This window comes from Hydra vulgaris, chromosome 13 (genome assembly GCF_038396675.1).
Source record: "Hydra vulgaris chromosome 13, alternate assembly HydraT2T_AEP".
Taxonomy (NCBI): domain Eukaryota; kingdom Metazoa; phylum Cnidaria; class Hydrozoa; order Anthoathecata; family Hydridae; genus Hydra; species Hydra vulgaris.
This window is the reverse complement of record NC_088932.1, coordinates 35,579,580-35,603,302: the sequence shown is the minus strand read 5'-3', so window position 1 is coordinate 35,603,302 and position 23,723 is coordinate 35,579,580. Positions and strand designations below refer to the sequence as shown.

The following is a 23,723-nucleotide window of genomic DNA, read 5'->3' as shown; positions in this document are numbered from 1 at the left end:
ATTTTAAATAATTGTGTTTCAAATAATAAAGTTTACATTTTATAGAACGTTTATGCCTACGCATAAAACCACAAAAACTAATTATTATGCTCAAATAATTAAATTAGGATTTGTCCGATAACTTCCGCATCACCTGTTAAACCTTGATAATTTTAAATTGTAAATAGCGTCTCAATGCAATGATTACTGATCCATCAAAATTAGGAATACTAAACTTCTGTTTATATCCTTGTACGTGTTTATTTGAGCAACCCTTTGTTCTTTGAACAAGTTTTATAATTGATTTGAAAAAGTTTTGTAATTGAACGAGGGACATTTATCAAGTATTTAAAATTTAACTGTATCATTTCCTATATGTATTAAAGAATGGACATTGTGATCTAGTTGATCCTTACCGTAAAGTTCACCAAATAACTGCACAAAATAAGTTAGTAACTGACAAGCAAAATCAACATATTTTTTCAACAAAGTAAAACATTATAAAATTGGAACTGCAACTGAAAGTACTAAAAAGTTTGCATAGATTTTTGGCTAAATCATCCCCATTAAACAACTGGCCCAGTGTTTCATATAAAAAATATTATATTTTTATTAAAAGATAAATGCTTTATTAAAAAAAATATAATAGTAGTTTGTTTTTTATTTATAAATAAGTTATTGAGTATTTGTCCGATAACTTCCGCATCACCTGTTAAACCTTGATAATTTTAAATTGTAAATAGCGTCTCAATGCAATGATTACTGATCCATCAAAATTAGGAATACTAAACTTCTGTTTATATCCTTGTACGTGTTTATTTGAGCAACCCTTTGTTCTTTGAACAAGTTTTATAATTGATTTGAAAAAGTTTTGTAATTGAACGAGGGACATTTATCAAGTATTTAAAATTTAACTGTATCATTTCCTATATGTATTAAAGAATGGACATTGTGATCTAGTTGATCCTTACCGTAAAGTTCACCAAATAACTGCACAAAATAAGTTAGTAACTGACAAGCAAAATCAACATATTTTTTCAACAAAGTAAAACATTATAAAATTGGAACTGCAACTGAAAGTACTAAAAAGTTTGCATAGATTTTTGGCTAAATCATCCCCATTAAACAACTGGCCCAGTGGATACTAAAAAAAGTCAAAGTTCAGTTGCTTTCCATCTTTTAATATCTAATTAAGACCTTAGTTTTCTTGAAAATTTTCTTGGAATGTAACGACATATCTGGAACAATCTGCTAGATAAAGTATTGGCTGTAATCTGAGACAATTTACAACATTTGAGCCATCTAACCATAAGTTGACGAGTCTTCACATACCCCTAAGCATACTAGATGCATAAAGTCTAAAGAAAACTTTTTCACTATGTGATTTAACACACCACTAAGATTAACACACTATTTAACACACCACTAAGATGTTCAGAATGCTTTTAATGACAAAAATCTGAATCAGTGATTAAAATTGATAAAATATGTGGGAGTATTATCTTGCCACACTGCTCTCCTTTCTGAACACAACCCTCACATCAGTTATAAGCATTGTATCTATTTATACACTTAACAAATGCTCTAGCTGGTGCATCACATATGATAACAGCAAGATTGATTTTGTACTCAATTTTTAATAGATAAAACCATCTTTTGGAAGAATTTTGAACTCTACCAAAAAATTATGTAGATAATCAAAAATGGAATTAGGTTTTTGGGTACCACCTTTCAAACAAATTTCTAAAAACCAATTTGGGTTGTCCAAAATTGCGAGTCCAACAGCAACATTTATAAACAGCAAAAACTTTTTGCAAATTATATTTATAATTTTTTACATGAATGTTTAAATATTGTCACTATTTTAGATTTTCATTGAATAATTTCCAACATGTTTTTTTAATATAAAATATTTATGGAGTATTATTTTCTTTTACTATCAGCTATCAAGCTGATTGAACTGACTTGATCAGTTTCAACTTTAATTTGAAGCTAATGAGTTTAAAGCTGAAGCTTAAATATCAGCTGCAACCCCTAACTTACAGACAACATAGTTAATGTGATGTATATACTTTGTCCTAATACATGTGTTTTTTATGCTTGAAAACTTAATTTATTATTTTATAATACTTTTTTTTTTTAATACGTGTTTTTATAATATCTAATACTTAAGAAAATATTGACTTTTGCAGAATATTCTTTAGATAAAAATAATATTTTCTTACATTACTCTAATTGTGGTAATAAACAAAGGTAATATTAACTCCATTACATTTGTCCCCCAAAGTTCATGCGATTCTATCATACATAACTCTTCCACTAATTTTAATAAATAAAAGTTATTACCATTATTATTATAATTATATTTATAAACCTGTCATTACTAATATTTATAAAAAATACATTCTGGTTGTTGAAGTCACTTTTACTCATATCAGCGTGCAAATATTAGTATAATAAAATACAATTATAAGTATTGTAAGTATAAGTTATTATTAGTAATAATAACTTTTATATAATTTAATATATAATTATATATATTAGTTTATATATAATAATAATTTTATATATAATATATTATATATAATATATTAATTATATTATTTATAATAACATATAATTATATATATATTTATATATAAATAACTTATATATAAATAATATATAACTTATGCATAATATTATGTATATCATAGTATTATTGTTAATATTACAAACGTACAATTTAAATCAAAGTCAAAAAATATCAATGAATAAAAAATGAGGTAGATGCATAACAATAAAGCTATTTTTTGCATTTATATATTAACACTTAATATTTATATCTCACGGTGGGTAAACTTCGTTAACATCAGTCAATTTGCTTGCATAAAATATGGAAAAATCAATGGAAAAGAGTGGATCTGTAAAAACGTTTATAAGGGGATTTAAAAGCTTTAAATTACCTAAATATAACCAATCCATCACAACATTCGCCTGCTTTCTCTTTTTAAATGTTTCTGACTAAACCAAAGTTTTGACTAAACTCAAAGCAGTTATTACCATCACTAGCAGAAACAAAACTTTATACTTTGATCATTTTAAAAATGCAAACAGTGTCTCAATGGAATAGTTACTTCATGTTTAATAGTTACTGGAACATATGTTAAACATATATGTTAATCTTTGTAAATTTATTTTTAAAAAATATAAAAGAATTCTTTTATAATGGAAATAAATGAAATTTTAAAACGTCTTTTTAATGGAGTTTCACAGTGAAAAAATACATCGAAAAAAATTTTTCTCTTCAATTACAATCTAAATATAATGTATACAAAAAATATAATGCATAAAAGTTAAATTTTTAAATTTATTTCACGCACAATACGAATTACAAATGGCAACCATCGAGTAAGTTTATTTATGATTTTTTTAATTATCAGTCTAAACCTTCTGGGAAACCCGTCAAATCCCCAGATTCTTCGGCCGTGATAAAAACCCAATCAAGCAAATTTGTTTTACTTTTTAACCATATGGGACCCGTCCGGAAACCAAAACACTTACCCGTTAAAATCCCGTTCCCGTAAACCCAGACAAAAACCATACGGTACCCGTCTGTCAATGTTGGCTGGGTAATCTCCTAATTATTATAAATGACGTTATGTTTTTGACCAATTTTTAAAAATCGCATTTTTAACGCTTTAATAATAATATATTCTTTTAAACACCCAATTATTATATAAATTGTAGGTAAAAAAACAAAAAAAGAAAAGGCTATGTGTGTTCTTGTATTGTTCTTGGAATGTTCTCTTCCATCAAAGTTCTTAATATAAGTCTTTGTTCCTTTAAATTCAATAATTGGAAAGATTGTTTTAAAATTTGGGGAAATATTGGCATCCAACACTTCCTTAGGGTGTGCAGTTTTAATTTTATTGCCCTCGATCATACATTGCAGCATATTAATACCAAACTGCTTGCACATTAGCCATATCTCACCAACAAATAAACTTTGATTATTTATACACGGCAACTGAGTCATTATAATAGAGTAACATATGGGGTTATTAAGTAGCCTGATAAATAAGTTTAATTTGTTATGAATAAGAATGTTCGATACAGAGTCTACTTTGAAAAAAGAATGGAGGTAATTTTTACTATGCCTGGAAATATTAAAAAATGATTTTAAGACAGATCGTCCAACTTTATCAATATTCTGTAGAAACTTATTGTTGCAACCACCCAGTTCTAGTCTGTATAATAGCATTGGAATAGCTAGGGAATTAAATAAATAAATATTCGTAGCAGGCTGGCAAAAGCGAATTCCGTTTCTTATAAGAGCTTTTGCAACAGATAAAAATTGCGTTATACGATCATTTATATTTTTTTTTGGAGTGTTGCCATCATATTTTTGTTCTTATTATCCCAAAGGAAACCAAGATGTATTAAATTGCTTTGAAACTTAATAGGAATGTCGTTAATATAAATCACGTTATTGATGATCGAGCTTACTCCAGATATTAAAAATTCAGTTTTTTGCATTTAGTTTCATAAAGTTTGATACTCCATACTTTTGGACAATGTTAATATAATTTTGAAGACCAGATATAGTTGAACTTTGCAAAATTAAATCATCCGCATACGCAATGACACCAGTGTATACCCTATTTATAAAAGTTCCTACTTTGGATTCTGAGACAATTTTCTCTAAAAGATTTTCAGTATAAATATTGTAAAGAGGAGGCGAAAGTATGGACCCTTGTCGAACTCCCTGAGACAACCTAAACTCTTCTGATGTGCATCCAAGATATGATACATTAGCAATACCTGCCCGATATAACGACGAGATGGTATGAACTACCGATGGTGGGATTTTTTTCTGATAATACAGTTTCTCAAACAGTAATTCCCAGTTACAACTATCAAAAGCTTTGTTAGCATCTAAACTGCATATATATACAGGTGAATTGTTATGTATATAGTGTTTTATTGTTTCACTCAGAAGAAATTCTGCGTAAAGGGTAGAGCTATTTTTTTTAAACCCAAATTGATGTGAATGACTCTCTGTGATATCTGGACATATGTGTACAATAAGATATTCGAGAAGTTTCGTAAAAATAGGTAGAATGCTGATTCCTCTGTAGTTATTTGGATTTTCCAGTGATGTTTTATAAGATTTAACTAATGGAATAATTGTGGCTGTTGATAAACATTGGGGAACCTTTCCATTTGTTAACATGCTGTTATAAAAAGAAGCGAGTAATATTAGAAGATTGTTACTGCGAGAGTTTTTAAGATGTTCAACACTTATTTCAAAACAATCGTAGGATTTATTATTTTTAAGATTTAAAATACATTTTTAATATCAGCTGTTGAGATAAATTTTGAATTAGGCTTTTTAATTATATGTGGAGTTTGTTGAGGATTAAATTCGTTATTTGTATATTGCGGCGTTTTAAGTTTTTTTTGAAAATGATGGCTAAATTCTTCAACGATTTCGTTTTTGTTTTGCAATTTATTAATTGTAAAGAGTCGAGTATTTTTTTTATTTTTTATTTTGAGAATATTGTCCCAAAACTTTTGAGGATTAGTATTGCGTAGGTATTCGATACTTTTAGTTTTTTCGTAGATTTTTTTGTTATGTGCTGCTTTAACAGCTTTACTGAATTTTTTCGAGAATAGATATATCTTTTGTAAACTATGCATTCTACTGACTTGTTATAATCAGATTTTTGCCATTCCTTATAGTGAAAGATTCCTTATAGGTCATCTTTACATCTTTTAAGCTCTGGTGTTCACCAAGGTTTTGAATACATGTCACATGTCACATGTTGTCCAAAACACTGTTTAACTGCCAAGAGAGCAGCATTTTTGATTTTGGAACATGTGATTTTAATTTTTGGTTCTATTTTTTCATCTATAAATATGTAATTGCTAAATGCTATAGATAGATTATGATTATAAAAATCAATAAACTTTTCATTCTTCCATGTATGTTTTGGAACTGAATCATACTTTTCCATTATACTATTTATTTCGTTAGATAAACTGCTATCTCTAAGGTTGATACTCGTGTGATAAATATGGATACTGGAAGGTGATCACTAGTGTTAAACGGTGAAGGAGGAGTAACTTGAAAATTTGTAAAACATAGTTCTGTATCTTTTAAAGATGTTATATGGTAAATGTAAGAAGAAGCTTTGCTGAACTTCCCATAATTTTCATGAATGAGTTTTCTCGTTTCTCAATAAGGCAACAGCATTACTCTGTAATTTCGAGTTATTTTTGTTTTACCAGGTGATGGTAAAACAAAGTTTTTCCAAAATTCTGAAGAAATGAAATAATTTTAGTAATATCTTCCAAGAAACATACATTGGAAGGTACTTTCCCAGCATTATCATGCATGATTGCACTTATCTCAATTAATCTAAAGTTTTTTTGCTCGATTCAATGAAAAAAAGTAGCGCCTGCATGCAAACAGAACATTTTTATTTTTATTTTGATATTTAGGTGCTCCAAGAAGTCCCAACGGTCTTGTCACAGAGCACCACGGAAGTGCATTTAACTAGGAAGTTTACGCCTTCTTCCTTACCATGACGCGAATATATGTTCAGAGTTCGTTTCGAAACTGGATCTCCTGCTTCGTAAGCAAGCGCTTAACCACTGCGCCACGGCCGCAGATCCCCGGAACCGGTAATTCATCATAGTGTTTATATGTTTTAACTTGTTACACCCGGATTTGAGCACACTTAAGAAGTGCATATAGCTGGGCAACAATAACAATTTTAAGTCTATTTTCATGTTAAACAATTAAATCTAATTTAAAAAATAGAAACATATACTGACATAGCTAAATAGAAACATATACTTTCATATATGAATACAGTAATCTTCATATATTTTCATATATGAAGATTACTGTAACGAAACGAATGTTATACGGAAGTCACTACGTGAAAAAATGAAAGTAGAAAGACAAGCTGGCAAATACGCGTATATTTCATACAACAAACTTATTGTACGGGATTGGAATACTGACAAATGGCGTTCGCTTCAACAGTTACGCCCAAAATCTATAAGAAATTTTATTTTGTTTTTAACAATTGAGAAAGTAAGAGGTCTATTTTTTAAAGGTTTGATTTTTTAAAATTAAAAGTATCCACAATAAAAAAAATCAGACATTGCTTACAAAAGACTAAAAGACTGCTCGACGCACTTGGTATATACATATATTGTAAAGGGCTTGGCAGTCTTTCCACAAATTGTAATAGGTTAGACTAAATTTTTTTTTTTTTTTTTTTTTTTCTTTAATTTTTTGTCGTTTAAAAATATTACAATAACCAATTATATTTTACAATTTTTACATTAGTAACGACAGGACTTCGAGAAAATCATGAAGATCTTGTCATGAAGCCCTTTACAATATATGGTTAATTTTTGATAAAAAATACAATGTCTTAAGTGAAATAATAATACAACTTTATGCACAAACATGTAAAAACCAAGATAAAATTTCAAAAAGCCAAGATTAAAAAATAAATAAAATATACACAATAGAACAACAACGAACAAACAAACAAACAAAAAAACAAAACAAAAAAATAATTAAAAATAAATCAAAATATTTTCAATTAAAAATATAATTTTTTTAAGTTTTTATTTGAATGAAGCAAAAGTCAGTTGGGCAGAAAAATCAAAATTTGGTAAGACTATTTTGTTCCAGAGATAAGGACCTCGATAAGAAACAAAAAACTGGTCTTTGCTTTTATGGCAATAAAGGACAATAAGATTGCTATTAATTCGGAGATTTAATAACAATCTTATTCAAACCTAAAAACAAATATCTTTAAGATATTTGTTTTTAGGTTTCATACAATAAAGATTTTGTAATACGTTTGGCAACAAATTTCTCTACATTTAAACATGAAACATAAAATATTAAAGACATTTTGTTGATATACATTTAAAATATTCATTTCTTTAAAAAGTTGTTTCGTATGAAAATACCGATTTTTAAAATTTATTGCGCGAGCTGCGTGTTTCTGATGAAGGTAAAGAGATTTTAGTTTTATTCTATGAGTGCTTTTCCATATAATATTTGCGTAGTTTATATGACAATGTATAAATGAATAATATAATTGTGTTAACTGGTGTTTACATAATATATTTCTTGCTTTATTGAGGATTCCGATGCATTTAGCAACTTTATTGGAGGTATTTTCAATATGATTTCTCCAAGATAGATTCTCATCAGTATATACTCCAAGAAACTTAGTAACTTTTTCTCTTTATATTATTATATTATCAATTAAAAGGTCTGGCATGATATGAGGCAGTTTCTATTTTTTTGAAGGTGGATAAAAAAGTGTCCATTTAGTTTTTTCTATATTTAGAGACAACCTATTTTGTTTAAACCAAACAGATACTTTTTTTAAATTAATTTAGTCATATTAGTAAAAAGTATATTAATATCTTTATGAGACAAAAACAAGTTGGTGTCATCTGCAAAATTTATTGTTGTTAAAACTGATGATTTATGAAGATCATTTATGTATATTAAAAAAATAAGTGGAGTCTTTTAAAGAGTCAGTTATATTGCGCGTTAGTTGAAGAATGGCATGCTCGGTTGAATTATTTTTTTTGAAACCAAATTGGTTTTCGTATAGAATTTTATTTTCAACAAGATAAGAGTAAATTCGGTTGTACATTATTCTTTCTAAAGTTTTTGAAAAAACTGGAAGAACTGAAATAGGGCGATAATTTGTTATATTTGTAAGATCCTCTGTCTTAAAGATTGGAGTTACTTTTGCTATTTTTAGTTTATCTGGAAATGACCCTTGTGCAATGGATGCTCTGAAGATTTTATAAAGTAAAAAAAACAAACTCTGAAGATTTTAAAAAATAAAAAAAAAGCACACACTGATTGTGGTAAATATTCATTAGATTTGTCAAGCAAAGACCAAAATAATTTTTTTATAACTTTCTAATATTGCTTGAAGTAGTTCACAATTTTTAAGTTCCAATTAACAAAACAGAGGTCCCCCCAAAAAATGAAGGTTGTGCGACAACCATTATAAACGTTCAATATTGTGAGGAGAGGAACTATAGTTTTTAACATATAGTTTTCCAAAAGCAATAAGAGAAAACTAAAAGAAGTTGACAAAAATAAATCAAAACAGTTAAAGATGAAACATTAAAAAATAATTTAAAAAAACCATTCTTTATGAGTTACATAATCATCATCTTCATTTGAAATTTGTTTTAATACCTATAAAGACGATAAAAAAAAACAACAATGCAAATGGGGATTGCATCTCGAAATTCGAAATTCGAGAGTTCCGGAATTCGTTTTCATAATATAGTTTCGAATTCCGAAAATTTTTCTAGCGAATTCCGAAATTAAAATTGATTTTTTCGTGCTCTCTTCAACTATTAAATTGTGTTTTTGTTGAGATTTGCTTATTGGAGCACGGTGTGTATTGAATTATTTAGATCAATATTTTTAAATAGGTAAGCAAATAATAACAGGAATAATAGCAATTTTAATTTAACAACATTATTTAATAACTATTTAGTTTTAATTTTGTTTTGTTTAACAAGTTAAATTATTATCAACAGTACATCCTAAAATGTCTTCAAAGGAAAGTTATTCGGAATACACAAAGCAATGTAAAGATCAAAATTCTGTTTGGATTCATATTTTAAGAGAATCAAAAAAAGTAACAGCAAAATGTAAAATATAAAACCGCTGGTTCAACTCCAACACCGCAGTACACGCATTTAAGAACAATACACAATATTAATGTATTAAAACGGGGTGATGAAGGTCCAGAAAGCAGCGCATCAAAAATGATGATTACAAACTATTTATTCAACAACAAAAAAAATGAATCACTTTCTGCAATCGTATCACGAATGTGTGCCTTAGATAATATGCCATTCAAAGTTTTCTGTACGTCTATCGATTTGAGAAATTTGTTTTTGGCTAGAGGCGCTCGAGATTATGTATTACCAAAATCACCTCAATTTGCAAAATGGTTTTAGAATACGCACAAAAAATGCGGGCAAAAACGATGCAGGATTTTATAAATTTAAAAGAAGATGGAATAAGATTTTGCTTAACTCTAGATGAATGAAACGAGAAACGAACCAGCTCATTCATGAAAATTATGACATCTTCAAGAAACCAATGTTATTTAAATGTGAATGTCCATAGCAAGAAACAGCTTTGCAATTTAGGTTTAGTACCTATTGAAGGACGTTTCCCTCCAGAGAAATGCATTACGGCTCTAAAAACCACATTGCAAGACAACAATCTAAATATTGATAAAGATATTACGTATAACAACTGATGGGGCAGTTGTGATGCAAAAAGTTGGACATCATGTAATCAGCAGTTGTGCTTCACGCATGCAATACATTTAGCTGTAATTGATGTTCTGTATAATAATTCGAATACATTTGAATTATTATACAGAACTCACACATATAAGTGACTTCGATGAATCGGATGAGAAATACATTAAAGATGAAAATGTTGACTTGATTGAACAAACTTATAATGAAGCTGAGCTTGTTGAGACTGAAGAATTTGGATTTAGTTTTCTCATCAAAAAAGTTCTTCAATTATAAAGAAATTTTGTTTTTCGAGAAAATTAAATTCAAGTATAAGTGAAACAAGAATTTAAAAAACAATTTAAACTTTTTATGAACACTAAAACTAGATGGAATAGCTTAGTCAAAATGCTTGAGGTTTAATAAGCTAAAAAGCTGTTTTAGAAAAGCATTGATTGACATTGCATCTGATATCGTTATTCTAGATTCTGAAATTTTGTCGATTAAAAACATTATTTCTGCACTTCTTCCGGTGAAGCTTACTGTTGAAGCTCTTGTCAAGAAGATGCAAATCTGCTTTCTGCTGATACGGCATTTTCTTTTATGCTTGAGAATTTAGGATCTGATGAACTTTTAAAATTAAAAAAGTTAGAAGACCGAATAAGCCAAAGACGAACTAATGTGTCTGGAATTCTTCAGTATTTACACAATGGCGGAAAAAGTGAGATTCGAGCATCTTTCACCAGACCATTAAAAAAAACAATAGCCAAAGTTATTGAAAACTTTGCACAAAGATTGATATTTAACACTAACATGGAAACTTCTTCAGGCGTGCAGTCAGAAGCTGACGATGTGATAGAAGTGATTTTGGAAGAACAAACTAAGCCCTTAACATTAATGCAAAAGTTGGAGAACAAAATTCAATTGAACTTATCGTCCAACATAACGTCCAACTCAACAAATAATAAATAGGAGCTTAATTTTAAAAACTAAATCTGAAATGAAATTCTTTAAAGAGAACGGCGTTTGTGGCAAAATATTAGAGTCTGTCTACTCATATTTGATTTTGACTCTGCCATCGAGCGTGGAGTCTGAGCGAGCCTTCTCAATTGCTGGTAACTTTTGTACAAAAGTTCGAACGAGACTCGGAGACGCAGCTTTAAGTGATCTCTGCTTCCTCAAGGCATATTTTAGGCAAATAAAGCAACAATTTTATATTTTTTGTTATTAAATGATATATCATATTAGAATGTTTCTGTACTAATTGAATTTGGTATAATTTTATGTTCCATTTTTATTTTTAAAGAAAGTAATGCAATAAATAACAATGAATTATCTCAAATAAGTTATTTGTATTATTTTTATAGACATAAAAATATTTAAAATATTTTTGGGATTCGACCGAATTCCGAAAAAATTTCGAATTTCGAATTCCGATATTTTTATATTCGTCAAAATTTGCATTCCCAAATTGCAAAACAATTATCTGTGTACAAACTGTTAATAACATAAATAGAAAATAAAGTCTGTTATAAAATTTAACTTTCTCAGTAGCTTGTTTTGAAGATCATAAAGACTCAATTTAGAGTAACATTGGTAAATTGTTTTAATTAATCTTAACTCATGATTCTTATTAATCCCAGTTTCAAACATGTGATCTTTTAAATCTCCTAATATAAAAGAACCTTAGCTTTCTGTAAAACATGTGATCTTGTAGATTTCCCAATATAAAAGAAATACCTTAGCTTTCTAAAACTAACCTAGATATAGCTTTTGCCATATATTGTGCAGCTGTGGCGCAGTGGTTTGAATTCTGGATTTACAACAAGAAGTCCAAGGTTCGACGTCAGCTCTAGCCCAATAAACAGCATTGGTTGAGAAAAAAGCGTGAAATTCCCAGTTAAATTTTTTTACGCGGTGCTTTGAGATATGACCGTAAAGACTTCTAGGTGCATCTGAAAAACCATCAATAAAAAATTAAAAATAAAATATTTAGAATGTGACAACTTTCCAGTAACCATGAGCGAGATCTCGTCTCGTTCTCGTTTCTCGTGAGAAATGGGACTTCTCGTGAAGTCCCATTTCTCATGTGAAACGAGAAATAGAAAATTCTCGCGAGAAGTAGAACGAGACTTAAATATTATATTATTTTCTAAATTAAAAATTATTATAATTTACAAAATGCTTAATAATTTGTTTATTTAATTAATTAATATTTTGACTCCGTGATTTTAATAAATCTAAATAAAAATTTAATTTGTTTTTGACAAAAACAAATTAAATTTTTGGATTACTTTTGCACTGATCTGGCATCCTTTTCAGCAGTCAAAGGAAGAGGTTTCAAGAAAATGTTTGACATTGCAAACCCTAAAATGAGCCTTCATCACAGAACAACATATTCAAGAAAGCTTTCAATTTATCAAGAGAGGTTCAAGCTGGAATGAAGAGCATAATAACGGAGATTACGCCAAATCTAAAAAGTGCTGCATTTACTTCTGAACTTTGGACTTCTAGAGCTCAGGACAGCTACATCTCTTGGACTTTTCATACTATTGACGAAAATTGGAGACTACATCATTGGACACCCCATGTCTAACAGTTCCCAGGCAGACACACAGGTATTTTAATTGAAAGAAAGCTGGATTCTTTCTTAGAAGAACTAAATTTGCCTGCTAATTTGCCAATGTACTGCGTGAACGACCAGGCAAGAAACATGAAACTTGCAGTCAAATTGTCAAAGCGCCTTGACCAATACTTGTGCAACAATCATATTTTGCAATGTGCAGTTCGAGACTCATTTGGAATGACTGCTGGAATGGATGATGCGTTGCAAACATGCAAAGATTTGGCTTCTTTAACTTACCAGTCAACAGTTGCAGCTGAGTTGCTTGAATCAGAATCAGACGCTCAAGGAATCAATTTTAGACTGTTACGCCAATCTGTTGACACAAGATGGAATTAGTGAACTAGATTGCATGGCTTCTGTCCTACATCTAAAGAGTGCAATTATCAGCTTATGTGCAAATGAAGATATTTTTTCTTCAAAGACCATCAGTGCATCACAGTGGAAATCAATCGAGGGAGCAGTAGAAATTTTGGCACCACTTAAAGAAGCTACAGAAACGTGGTCGGCTGAGTCTACTCCAACAATTAACACTGTCGCCGATTCTCTTTATTTAATCCATGACAAAATTGATCAATTTATTGAGACGGATGGAAAAAATGGCTACGGTGTCTTGTATGCAAAAAACTTGAAAAGCTGCATTGAGAAAAGATTTCCTCTTTGTCACACTGGAAACTTATTGAGTGCTGCAGAAAACTACTTAAATCCTGCTTTAAAAGGACTTCACTTGAAGCTCTTCAAAAAATTTCAAACAACAAAAGAATGGTTAGCCTCACAGGTTAAGGATAATTTTGAGTGCCAACCTGTTGCCAGAGTCCTTTCAGCAGATTTGTCCCCTAATTCAAAACTGAAGCACAAGTTAAACGTCAGACTTGAAACACAAGAGCCAACATCTGAACTGAATCCTATTTTGAGCGAAATGTGCCAGTATGAATATCTTCCTGATGCCAAAAAAGACTTTCCGATTCTTGATCGGTGGAAATTGCATTCAAATACATTTCCAGAACTCTCTTCATTAGCTAGACAAATTTTAGCTATTCCAGCAAGTTCAACTAAATCAAAGAGAGTTTTTAGCTCAGGTGGAAATGTCGTCCGATCATCCAGACACAACTTACACCCAGAAAAAGTTGAACAAATCATCTTAATCAGAGAAAACATTGTCTTGTTGGAAAAGTTTGGCAAAAAAAATTCTGAATTAATATTTGAAAAAGTTGTTTACATTTGACAAATGTCATTTGTGTCCATTTGTCAAAACCATGTTTACCTTCTTTTTTTTTTTACTTGGATTTTAATAAATTTGTTTTCAAAAATTGTTAAATTTCTCGTCTCGTCTCATTCTCGGTCTCACGAGAAGTACTAACTTCTCGTCTTGGTCTCGTCTCGGTTTGAAAAAACCTTGTCTCGCTCATGGTTACTTTCCAGGTATAAAATGTTTTTTTGTCTGCTGTATATTGGAGATCGTGATAATCGTGAACACTAAACTTACCTAAATGATCTTTTTAAAATTAACTTTTTGAATATGTTAATTGACAAAATATCCATCCAATTTATGAACTTGATTTTAATATTCAAGCGCAAAATAATCCCCGTGAATTTCCATTGCGTGATCGGAAGAATCTCGGAATTTTGCAAACCCTGACTGGTTGGTTTGGTTTGCAAACCCTATTGGTTGGATTGGTATTATGATTAAAGAAAGTGAAAGTTTTTAGCTCTTTTTTTTTCTGTTTATATATTGTTTAAAATATTATATTTTAGAAATATCTTTTTAGTTTTTTGTTTTAAAAAGAAAAATAATATAATAAACTTTTTAAAAATATATATTTTTGATTATTATTTTTACACTTTCTTAAACTAAAACACCCTATCGTCAAAACCTTGAAAAAAAGTAAGCCATGTATTAAAACCTTGAATAAGTTTGTCATGTATTAAAAGCAATACTAATTTTACAATGATTAAATGAAAAAAGTGTTTAGATTAATAGTATAAATAAGGTAAACAACTTTAATAAAAATATTGAAACAAAAAACGATTTCAAAATAATAATATGATTATTATGAGTACGTTGTCCAAAAAATGAACTTTGAAATTTAGTTTCTAAAATTAGGGAAAGAAGGTGGATCAAAATTTTTAAAAATAACTTAATTTCAAAAGTTATAATCAATATAAAAACTGATTAAACTTAAAAAAAAACTCGAAAGAAAGACAAAAAAATTAAATCAATTATCTAATAAAACTATTATTAGGATAAACATGTAATGATTAAAAGTATTTATAAAAATATGAGGAGATAAATTATTCCACATATATACAAAATATAGAACATTAAGCACATTAACTTATTAAATATTAAGTTAATGTGGTCAGGATGCCGTAGTGCAGTTTTCAAGTAAAAAATATAACTGTAAAACTTAAAATAAACTTTAAATATAAACTTAAAATAAACTTGAAGTAAACGGAATTACTTTGATGGAGTTACTTTTAATCTCAATTTTTTCAATCTCTCAATTTTTAATCTCAATTTTCTCTTCAATTCTTCTTCAATTTTCTCTACTTTTAATCTCAATACTTTTAATCTCAATTTTATTCTCAATAAAAATTGGAGCAAATTAACGACCAAATAAGTTATTTTAAACGAATGGAAAATTATCCGTTTTGTTTTATTAAAATTTCAAGTTTGTTGAAATTTTAATAAAGCAAACTTTTAATGAAGGTTTTGAACCAGGTAGATTTGTTTTTAAGTTCTTGATTCTCAGAAAGTTTGCAAATATCATAATTAGAAAGAAATAGGTTAGTCAGGGGCGTGTCTAGGGGACGTCTGCTACGTTGTTGGACGTACCCAAAAAAGTCAAATAAATATATTCCTAAAAAATAAATATATTTAATATATTTGATTTGGTTTCGTTTTGAGTTTGCTTCCTTATACAATTCATACACAGTGATCATGCTTAAACTGTTTAAACATGCTAAATAAATTATTAGGTTGTTTTACTATTTTTAAATTCTGTGTATATAAACAGTATAATAACTTACTTATTAAGATGCTTTAGTATTTCAAAATTAATAAAAATATTAATGTTGATAATATTGCTATTAGTTTTAAGATACTAGAGCAAATTAAATAATTAAATGATAAATAAATAATTGTTTTAATAACAAGCAAAAACTCTTGAAAGTGCCATTTTAGAAGCAATCAATACTCTTGTAAAAATCCTAAACAATTTGTAGAAAAGCCAAACAATTATAATGTTACCATAAACTGCAAACTATTGAAAAGTTATGTTTAGCTTTTGCTGACATGTTCAGAATGCTTTTCATAAAACATAGATTTTTAAAACAACTTTTATCACCTATCAAGCTGCATAAATTATGGTATGTACTGCTTAAGAAATTGAAAAAACATGGGAATTCATTTGACTAGAAGTGAGAGACCTCTTAGAACTAATAAATTTTTATTCATGTATTGTATTCAAATCATTGCAAATCAAGGGAGGATCCAGGATATTTTGGTCTTTGAGGTAGCTAATTTCCAAACATGGGGCAACCTCCAAACATTTATACGTTTTTACTATTGTCAAATAATGATGCTTTGCCAAAAATTAATTCTTAATTAGAAAAATATTCATCGATTAATTTTAAGTTTTATAGTATAATATTTTTGCGCTCAAAAGTTTTGACCATATAAAATTTGTAACCTTCTCAAATTGAGGGGGATATTTACTTTATATGGTCATAATTTTTGAACGCTGAATTATTATACTATGAAATTTAAAATTTAACGATGAAAATAAATTTAGTTTAGTATTTTAGTATTAAATTTAGTTTAGTAATTAAGAATAGTACAAAAAATATTTTATCAACAACTGCTCTCACGTTTGGGGTAAGGGGAAAAATTTGGGGGCTTTTTTGATCCCAGGCTTCAATCATCGCTTTTTTGCAAAGCACCCTTATTTGACATAAGTAAAAAAAAAATTACGTTGAAACCTTCAAAATAATTTTTATTGTGTTATTGCCAATTTTAAAGATCTTTCGTACAAAAAATCTGCTCACATTTTTTCTCACGCTTTCAGGTGGTCGATATGTTGCTTTTAAAAGTAACTCCAAAGGATCAAGGAAAGCGGTTCGACTTAAGCGTAGTAAAACAATCGTTCTTGCAAAAAATCAACAGCTTTTGCGAATGCACTTAGTTTTATTAACGGGTGATAACTAAAAATCTGGACAAAGTTTAAAGGATCATAATTTCCTCGTTTTTTAATGTTTTATAAAAATAAAAAAAAATATTTTAAAGAGAATTATTTAATTTATTTAATATAATATTCAATTTGGAACACAAAATTATCATTTAAATGATGCTCTTCTATAAACGAGATAAGTCTCTTTTGAACACAATGCTCTAAGAAAATAAACTGGTTGATAGCGTTGTTAGATTATCTAAAATATGGTTTTGAGGTACCTTTGGCCGAAATAGCAATCCAGACCATTATTTTTTCTGGAAACTTCTCTTTTTGGCTGTATTTTACATTCGGTGGAGTCAATAAAGTATCACTGGACTAGTAACCAGCATTTCCATTTGTCGAACTGTGATTTAAAGTAAAATACGATTCATCGTCAATAGTCCATTCAAAGTCTCGGTAATTTTGGTAAAGCCAACTGCAGCATGTTCGAATTCTTAGCATCATTTGCTCATCTCGCTTCGGAATCTTTTGCTTTTTATAACATTTGATAGCAGACTGATTTCTTTTTTTTTTTTTTTTTTTTTTAGTTTACAATTATTAATCGTAATATAACAATATAACAATACATAAACTTGGTATCTGAAAGAAGATCCAAAAGATCTTGTCGTCAGAACCATATAAAATATATCAAACGTGTATATATAATATAATAAAAATACAATTGATTTAATAATTATTAACAATGTAGAATAAACAAAAACAGAAAATAATTTTACATTTCAAAAATACTTATATATATTGTCAGTAGAAAGAATAAGTTTTTTAATTTAGTTTTAAAAACAGAAAACGAAATTGACAAAGCAAAATTTGGAACAACAATTTTGTTCCATAAATACGGTGCTCGATAGTTTATGCAAAATTGATAAAACTTTGTTTGACAAAAGGGTTCAATTATTAAATTATTATTTCGTAAAGTATATTTGTTTATAGCTTTATGGGTAAAAAGATCTTTAAAAATGAACAATGGTTGTTCACTTTTACAACGAAACATAAAACATAAAATATTATAGACATTGAGTTTGTAAACGTTAAGTGCTTTAACGTTTTTAAACAAAATATTAGAATGAGAAAAACGATTTTCAAAACATATTAAACGCATTGCGTATTTCTGACGATGGTAGAGATTTCGTAACTTACTTTTAGAGGTACTTCCCCAAACAATACTGGCATAATTTATATAGCTATGTATAAATGAGTAGTAGAGTTGAATTAAATTATGTTTATTTAGATAGTATCTGACCTTATATAGAATTCCAATACTTTTGGCCAATTTAGTAGAAATAAAGTCGATATGATACTTCCATGTAATATTTTCATCAATGTAAATGCCTAAAAATCTTGTGACCGACTCCTTTTTTATTTCAATTTTATCAATGAAAAGTTTAGGTAAATAGTTTGGTAAAAAACGCTTTTTTGCGAGGGAGTTAAAAAGGATCCATTTTGTTTTGTCAATGTTTAAAGTTAACTTGTTGCACTTAAACCAGTTGGAGATGTGATTGAGTTCTTTATTCATATTTGAAAAAAGCTCATAAATGTCACTGTTTGACAGAAATAAATTAGTATCGTCCGCAAAAATGATACTCATAAGGTTAGAAGCTTTATTTAAATCATTTATATAGACTAAAAACAAAAGTGGGCCTAGAATAGAACCCTGTGGAACACCACATTTTATGTCAATTAATTTTTCATTATGAAAATAATCTCCTTAGAAAACAAATTGTTTTCTATTTGTCAAATAACTTTTATACCATTTTATTAATTTGCCATTAATTCCATAAAATTTGAGTTTCTTAAGTAGAATTTTGTGATCGACCGTGTCGAATGCTTTTGATAGGTCAATGAAAATACCTAGCGTATATTGTGATCTACCAAATGAATTGGAAATTTCACAAATGAACTGTGTAATGGCTTGTTCAGTTGAACAATTTTTTTAAAAACCGAATTGATTTTTATATAGAAGTTTATTTAGATTAAGGTAATTGTATGTTCTATTGTATATAATTCTTTCTAAAATTTTCGAGAAGGTTGAAAGAACTGAGATAGGGCGATAATTACTAATATTTGATTTTTTTCCGTCTTTGTAATTTGGAGTAACTTTAGCTATTTTTAATTGGTCGGGGAATACACCTTGCTGTATAGATGCCCTGAACACTTTATAAAGAATACATTTTAAATTTTCAAAGCAATCTATGATTATGTTGCCATTTATTTTGTCCGCACCTGTAGCTTTGTTTCTCTTAAGAGATTTGTAAGCTCTCTCAAACTCATCAAAAGATAAGTCAGAATATAAATTATCTATAAAAAGCGAATTATTTATAGGCTCTAGGAAATCACTAAAAGTTTTTTCCGTAATAGGAATCTTATTTGCCAATTTAGTTCCTATATCAATAAAATATTTATTAAACTCGTTTGCAATTTCGTTTGGTTCATATATATTTGTTTTATTTATTTTAATTACTTTAGGAAGGTAGTTTGAATTTGTTTTTTGTTTTCCTGTTATTTCTTTCAACGTTCTCCAAGTATTTTTTGAGTCGTTTTTAAATTTACTAATTAAATTTGAAAAATAATTTTTTTTAAGTTTTTTACGAATTTTTTCAAATAGATGTTGGTAATTTTTATATTTTTGTTGGTTTTCATCTGATTTTGTTTTTAAATATTTTATATACAGTTTCTGTTTGATTTTAGAGGATTTTCTAAGTCCTTTGGTAATCCATGGACTATTCAAGGTTTTTTTTTTTTTTTATTTGTTCACAAAGTGGAAAGTTTGCATTGTATATTGAGAAGAAAGTATCAGAGAACTTATTATATATTGTATTTGCGTCATCCCTAAAGTTAATATGTTTCCAATGCAGAAGTGATATTGAAAGGATTTTATATTGTTTTCGTTGAAGACACGTTTTTTTATTATATTTTGTCTTTCGGGGTTATTAGAGGATACAGTATGAATCGTAAGAAAAATGGGGAAATGATCGGATATGTCGGTTTTTATAATTCCTTTTTGTAATTTCTTATTATAAATATCTGTTGTAAAAATATTATCAATCAACGTCGTTGAAGTTTTGGTTATTCTAGTAGGGCGATTAATCAAAAGAAGAGCTCCTGCCATAAATATTTCATCATAAAAACTTTTTACTTTTTTATCTTTACTATAAATTAGATAGTTTATGTTGAAATCTCCAATTATAAAAGTAATTTTGTTTTCTTTGCTACCTTTGTGAATGATATTACGCTGTGAAAAGAAACTAAGATTTTCAGACGCACCATCTGGTGGTCTATAACAGCAGCTTAATAGAATACTTTTTTTTTTATTGTTTAAAATTTCAATAGTTACGATTTCTTTATCACCGCCAGAAACGCACGTATCATTCCTAATGTGATATAAAATGTGTTCTTTAACGTAAATCAGAACTCCTCCACCCCGTTTATTTGTTTGTCTTTCTAAAATTAATTCAAAACCTGGAATATGGACAATAGAATCATTTTTAAACGCATTCGAAGAAATCCATGTTTCTGTTAAGCAAATTATATTAAAAATATTTTCAGTTTCATCTAAAAAATCACAAAACTTTTCAAAATTTTTATTTAGACTTCTAATATTAATGTGAAGGATTCTGATTTTTTGATTTTCAGTGCCGTTTTTATTAAGAAATTCTTTTAACTTATTGGGATAAAGATAAGAACAACGTGTGTTCACATCATTAAAAAAGTTGACATCTGGATCTGAATTAAGATATGATTTTAAGTATTTATCATGAAAATTAAAAGTAAAGGATTTGTAGTCATCCATTTTTGTTTTTAAATTTGATTATAGAATATTAAAAGAATTCCTTTATAGTTATAGGTCACGCGTAATTAATTTATTGTAAGTTACTTTAGCAAACTTACCTTTCACTCGCAATTCCTTCGCTTCTTTGAAAAGCTTTCTTCGAAAATTTATTGTAAAATCGCTAAAGTCTTCGTTAACGTACAACCGCTCGTTCCAAAGCCTCATCGTCGTATATTTGTTTAACACTAGGACTTTGTCTTTGTAGTTTTGAAATCGAACAACTATTGATCTGTTTTTTTCTGTTTCTTTTCCAACTCGATGGGCTCTATCTATTACAATATTTTCTTGTATATTAAGCTTCATATTGAGGAATTCTTTGATTTTTTGTTCACTTTCTTCCCAAGTTTCATTAGCTTTATCTTTAATCCCAACAAATCTCAAGTTGTTTCTACGGCTTCTGTCTTCTAGTTCTGCTATTTTCTCTTCTATGTTATTGTTTCCATTTTCAATATTACTTATATCTGGTGATTTTTTCGACTCTGTTTTTTTTAATTCTGTAAGTTCAATTATTATTTTATCATAGCTTTTGCTTATAAATTCAACAGCTTTCTGTACCTCAGATAATTCTTTTTTTAACGTAAAGTTTTCATCTTTTAAGTTGTTAAATTTAATTTCCATTTTTTCTATTCGATCATTAAAAATTTTCATCGTAGTATTCTCATGATTTTCAAGGATTTCTTTAAGTTGTGTTGGTGTAAAGTTTTTCGCCATTATTATAAGTTTTTTAAAACGCTCTTAAAAACACGTCCGTTCGCGGTGAAATTTGCGGTGAAAAAAAAAAAAAAAAAAAAAAAAATTTCTGAGTATTTTATTCACATACGGTTGCGAAATACTGAATTTACGAGCTGTTTGTCTCTGTGAAATACCATCTTGATGGTCAAACATGGTTTTAAGCTTAGAAACCTTACTTTTTGGCATTTTTTTTGGCTATACGACCACTTCCAGGCTTTCTTTCATGTCCAAATTTGTTTTCAGCGCGTTTTATAATGTCATAAATGGTAGTTCTTGGAATATTTTCAGCAAGAAAATGCTTTACTGTTTATGTTTTGCCGAGATTTATATTTTCCAAATAAAACTCATACTCAACGCGGTTAATGCATGTACTGGAAAATACACGAATTTTGCGTTTTTATAAAAAGGTTATGTTTCGCTGCATTTTTTTAACCCGAATAATTTTTAGAAAAAAAAGTTTTTTTTTCTCCTAGCGCTTTAGTTTGTCTAAAGTCAAACAAAGTTAAATTTTTTTTTAATTACTCAAGTTTAGATATAAAATTTTGCTTTATAGTTGATGAACCATATTTTGGTATAAAATAGTGCTGCTCTCAATGAAGATAAAACATTAAACTGAGAAAACAACTTTTTCAAACAAGTTTTAAGTTATATGTTTAATTTCTAACCAGTCATATGTCTGCAAGCATATTAAAGGTCGAAAAAAATTAGTTATTTCAAGTTTAAAATCTGTTTTTTCCATTTTATATGAAAGTTTTTATTAGTATGAGTGCGAAGAACACACAAATTGACATACGACTAGTTAGACTTTTAAAGTTAAACCTCTTAAGGTTTATTTAAAAGTCTAAGCTCAAAATTCAAACGTTACTGTGATGTGAGCCATCCCTATTTTATAATGTCATAAAACTATTTAACTAAAATTCTGGTCTTTAAATTATCATAGATTAATACATATTTTTTATTTGAATATATATATTTTTTATTTTTTTGTAGAAAATATATATACATATTTTCATACTCCATCGCAAAAGATATGTTAAGTTTTAAACAATATATATAGATATTGTTTAAACTTAACATATCTTTTAAAACTTAACATATCGTATTGTTTAAAAACAAATGTTGCAGAACGGAAAAAAAATATGTTTGATATCACCGAGAACAAACAAGACAAAAATGTTTGAGAACTTGCATTAACGGCGTTGAGTACGCACCTTTCCGCTGCTCATCTTCGTTTTTTTGGTTCACCTTCATTTTTAAATGATTGATTCAAATACTTTTTATGTTTTTCTAAAAAAAGAATATGTGAGCTAAATAAACATATTTTAATATTATGTATACTTATTTTAACACGAAGCAAAATTAACTTTAACTTTGTCCGGATTTTTAGTTATCACCCGTTATTTACAATTTTATTTGTTAAAATCTCTTTATCGCGTTCAGAAACATTTGAATCATTCCTAACGTACGTCGAAAGTTAAATTTTGAATCGGTTGTTGTTATGCAATTAAATTGTTTAAGCTTTTATCGTTTGCGTAAAAGATTTTATTGGAGCATTAATTTTTACATTACTCTTAAAAAGAACTTTTTTGAATTCGCTATATATAATAAGAGTAATCACTGCGCGAATCAGTTATTAATTAGTAAATAACGTCTGGGTTTGTCTGAATTTTTCTTTGGAATTGGAAATCTATTCTAAAGAAATTTTTAATTGTTTTTTCAAAATTATTATTGGCCGTTTTAGTAAGTGTGCTTATATAAGAATTTCTTTATGATTCATAAGAAGTTGTTTCCCAAGTTTTCTAAAATAATATTAAATTCAACACTATAACAGAACTTTCCGCAAATTTAATACATTCCATCGTTATTTCGAATTTATTTTACCAAGTCCTCATTACAAATACCAGTTCCGTGTAGATCGATTTTTCGATAATTACAATTGATGATTTTTTTTTTAAATCGTTAAAGTTGTTTTGTTGTAATTTGACGTGCGTTGTTTTTCATAGTCAGTTTCTCATATTGT

The 23,723-nt window shown here is 28.3% G+C and overlaps 1 protein-coding gene across 1 annotated transcript; it reads left to right on the top strand.

Moving 5' to 3' along the window:
- Window positions 1-13,265: 13,265 nt before the first annotated feature.
- LOC136089851 (uncharacterized) lies at window positions 13,266-14,138 on the top strand. Its single transcript, XM_065815941.1, has one exon. The coding sequence runs from the start codon at window positions 13,266-13,268 to the stop codon at window positions 14,136-14,138; it is 873 nt and encodes a 290-aa protein (XP_065672013.1).
- The last annotated feature ends 9,585 nt before the right edge of the window (window positions 14,139-23,723 follow it).

Coding starts and splice junctions, on each gene's coding strand:
- LOC136089851 (XM_065815941.1), top strand. CDS start 13,266: ATGGCTTCTGTCCTACATCTAAAGAGTGCAATTATCAGCTTATGTGCA.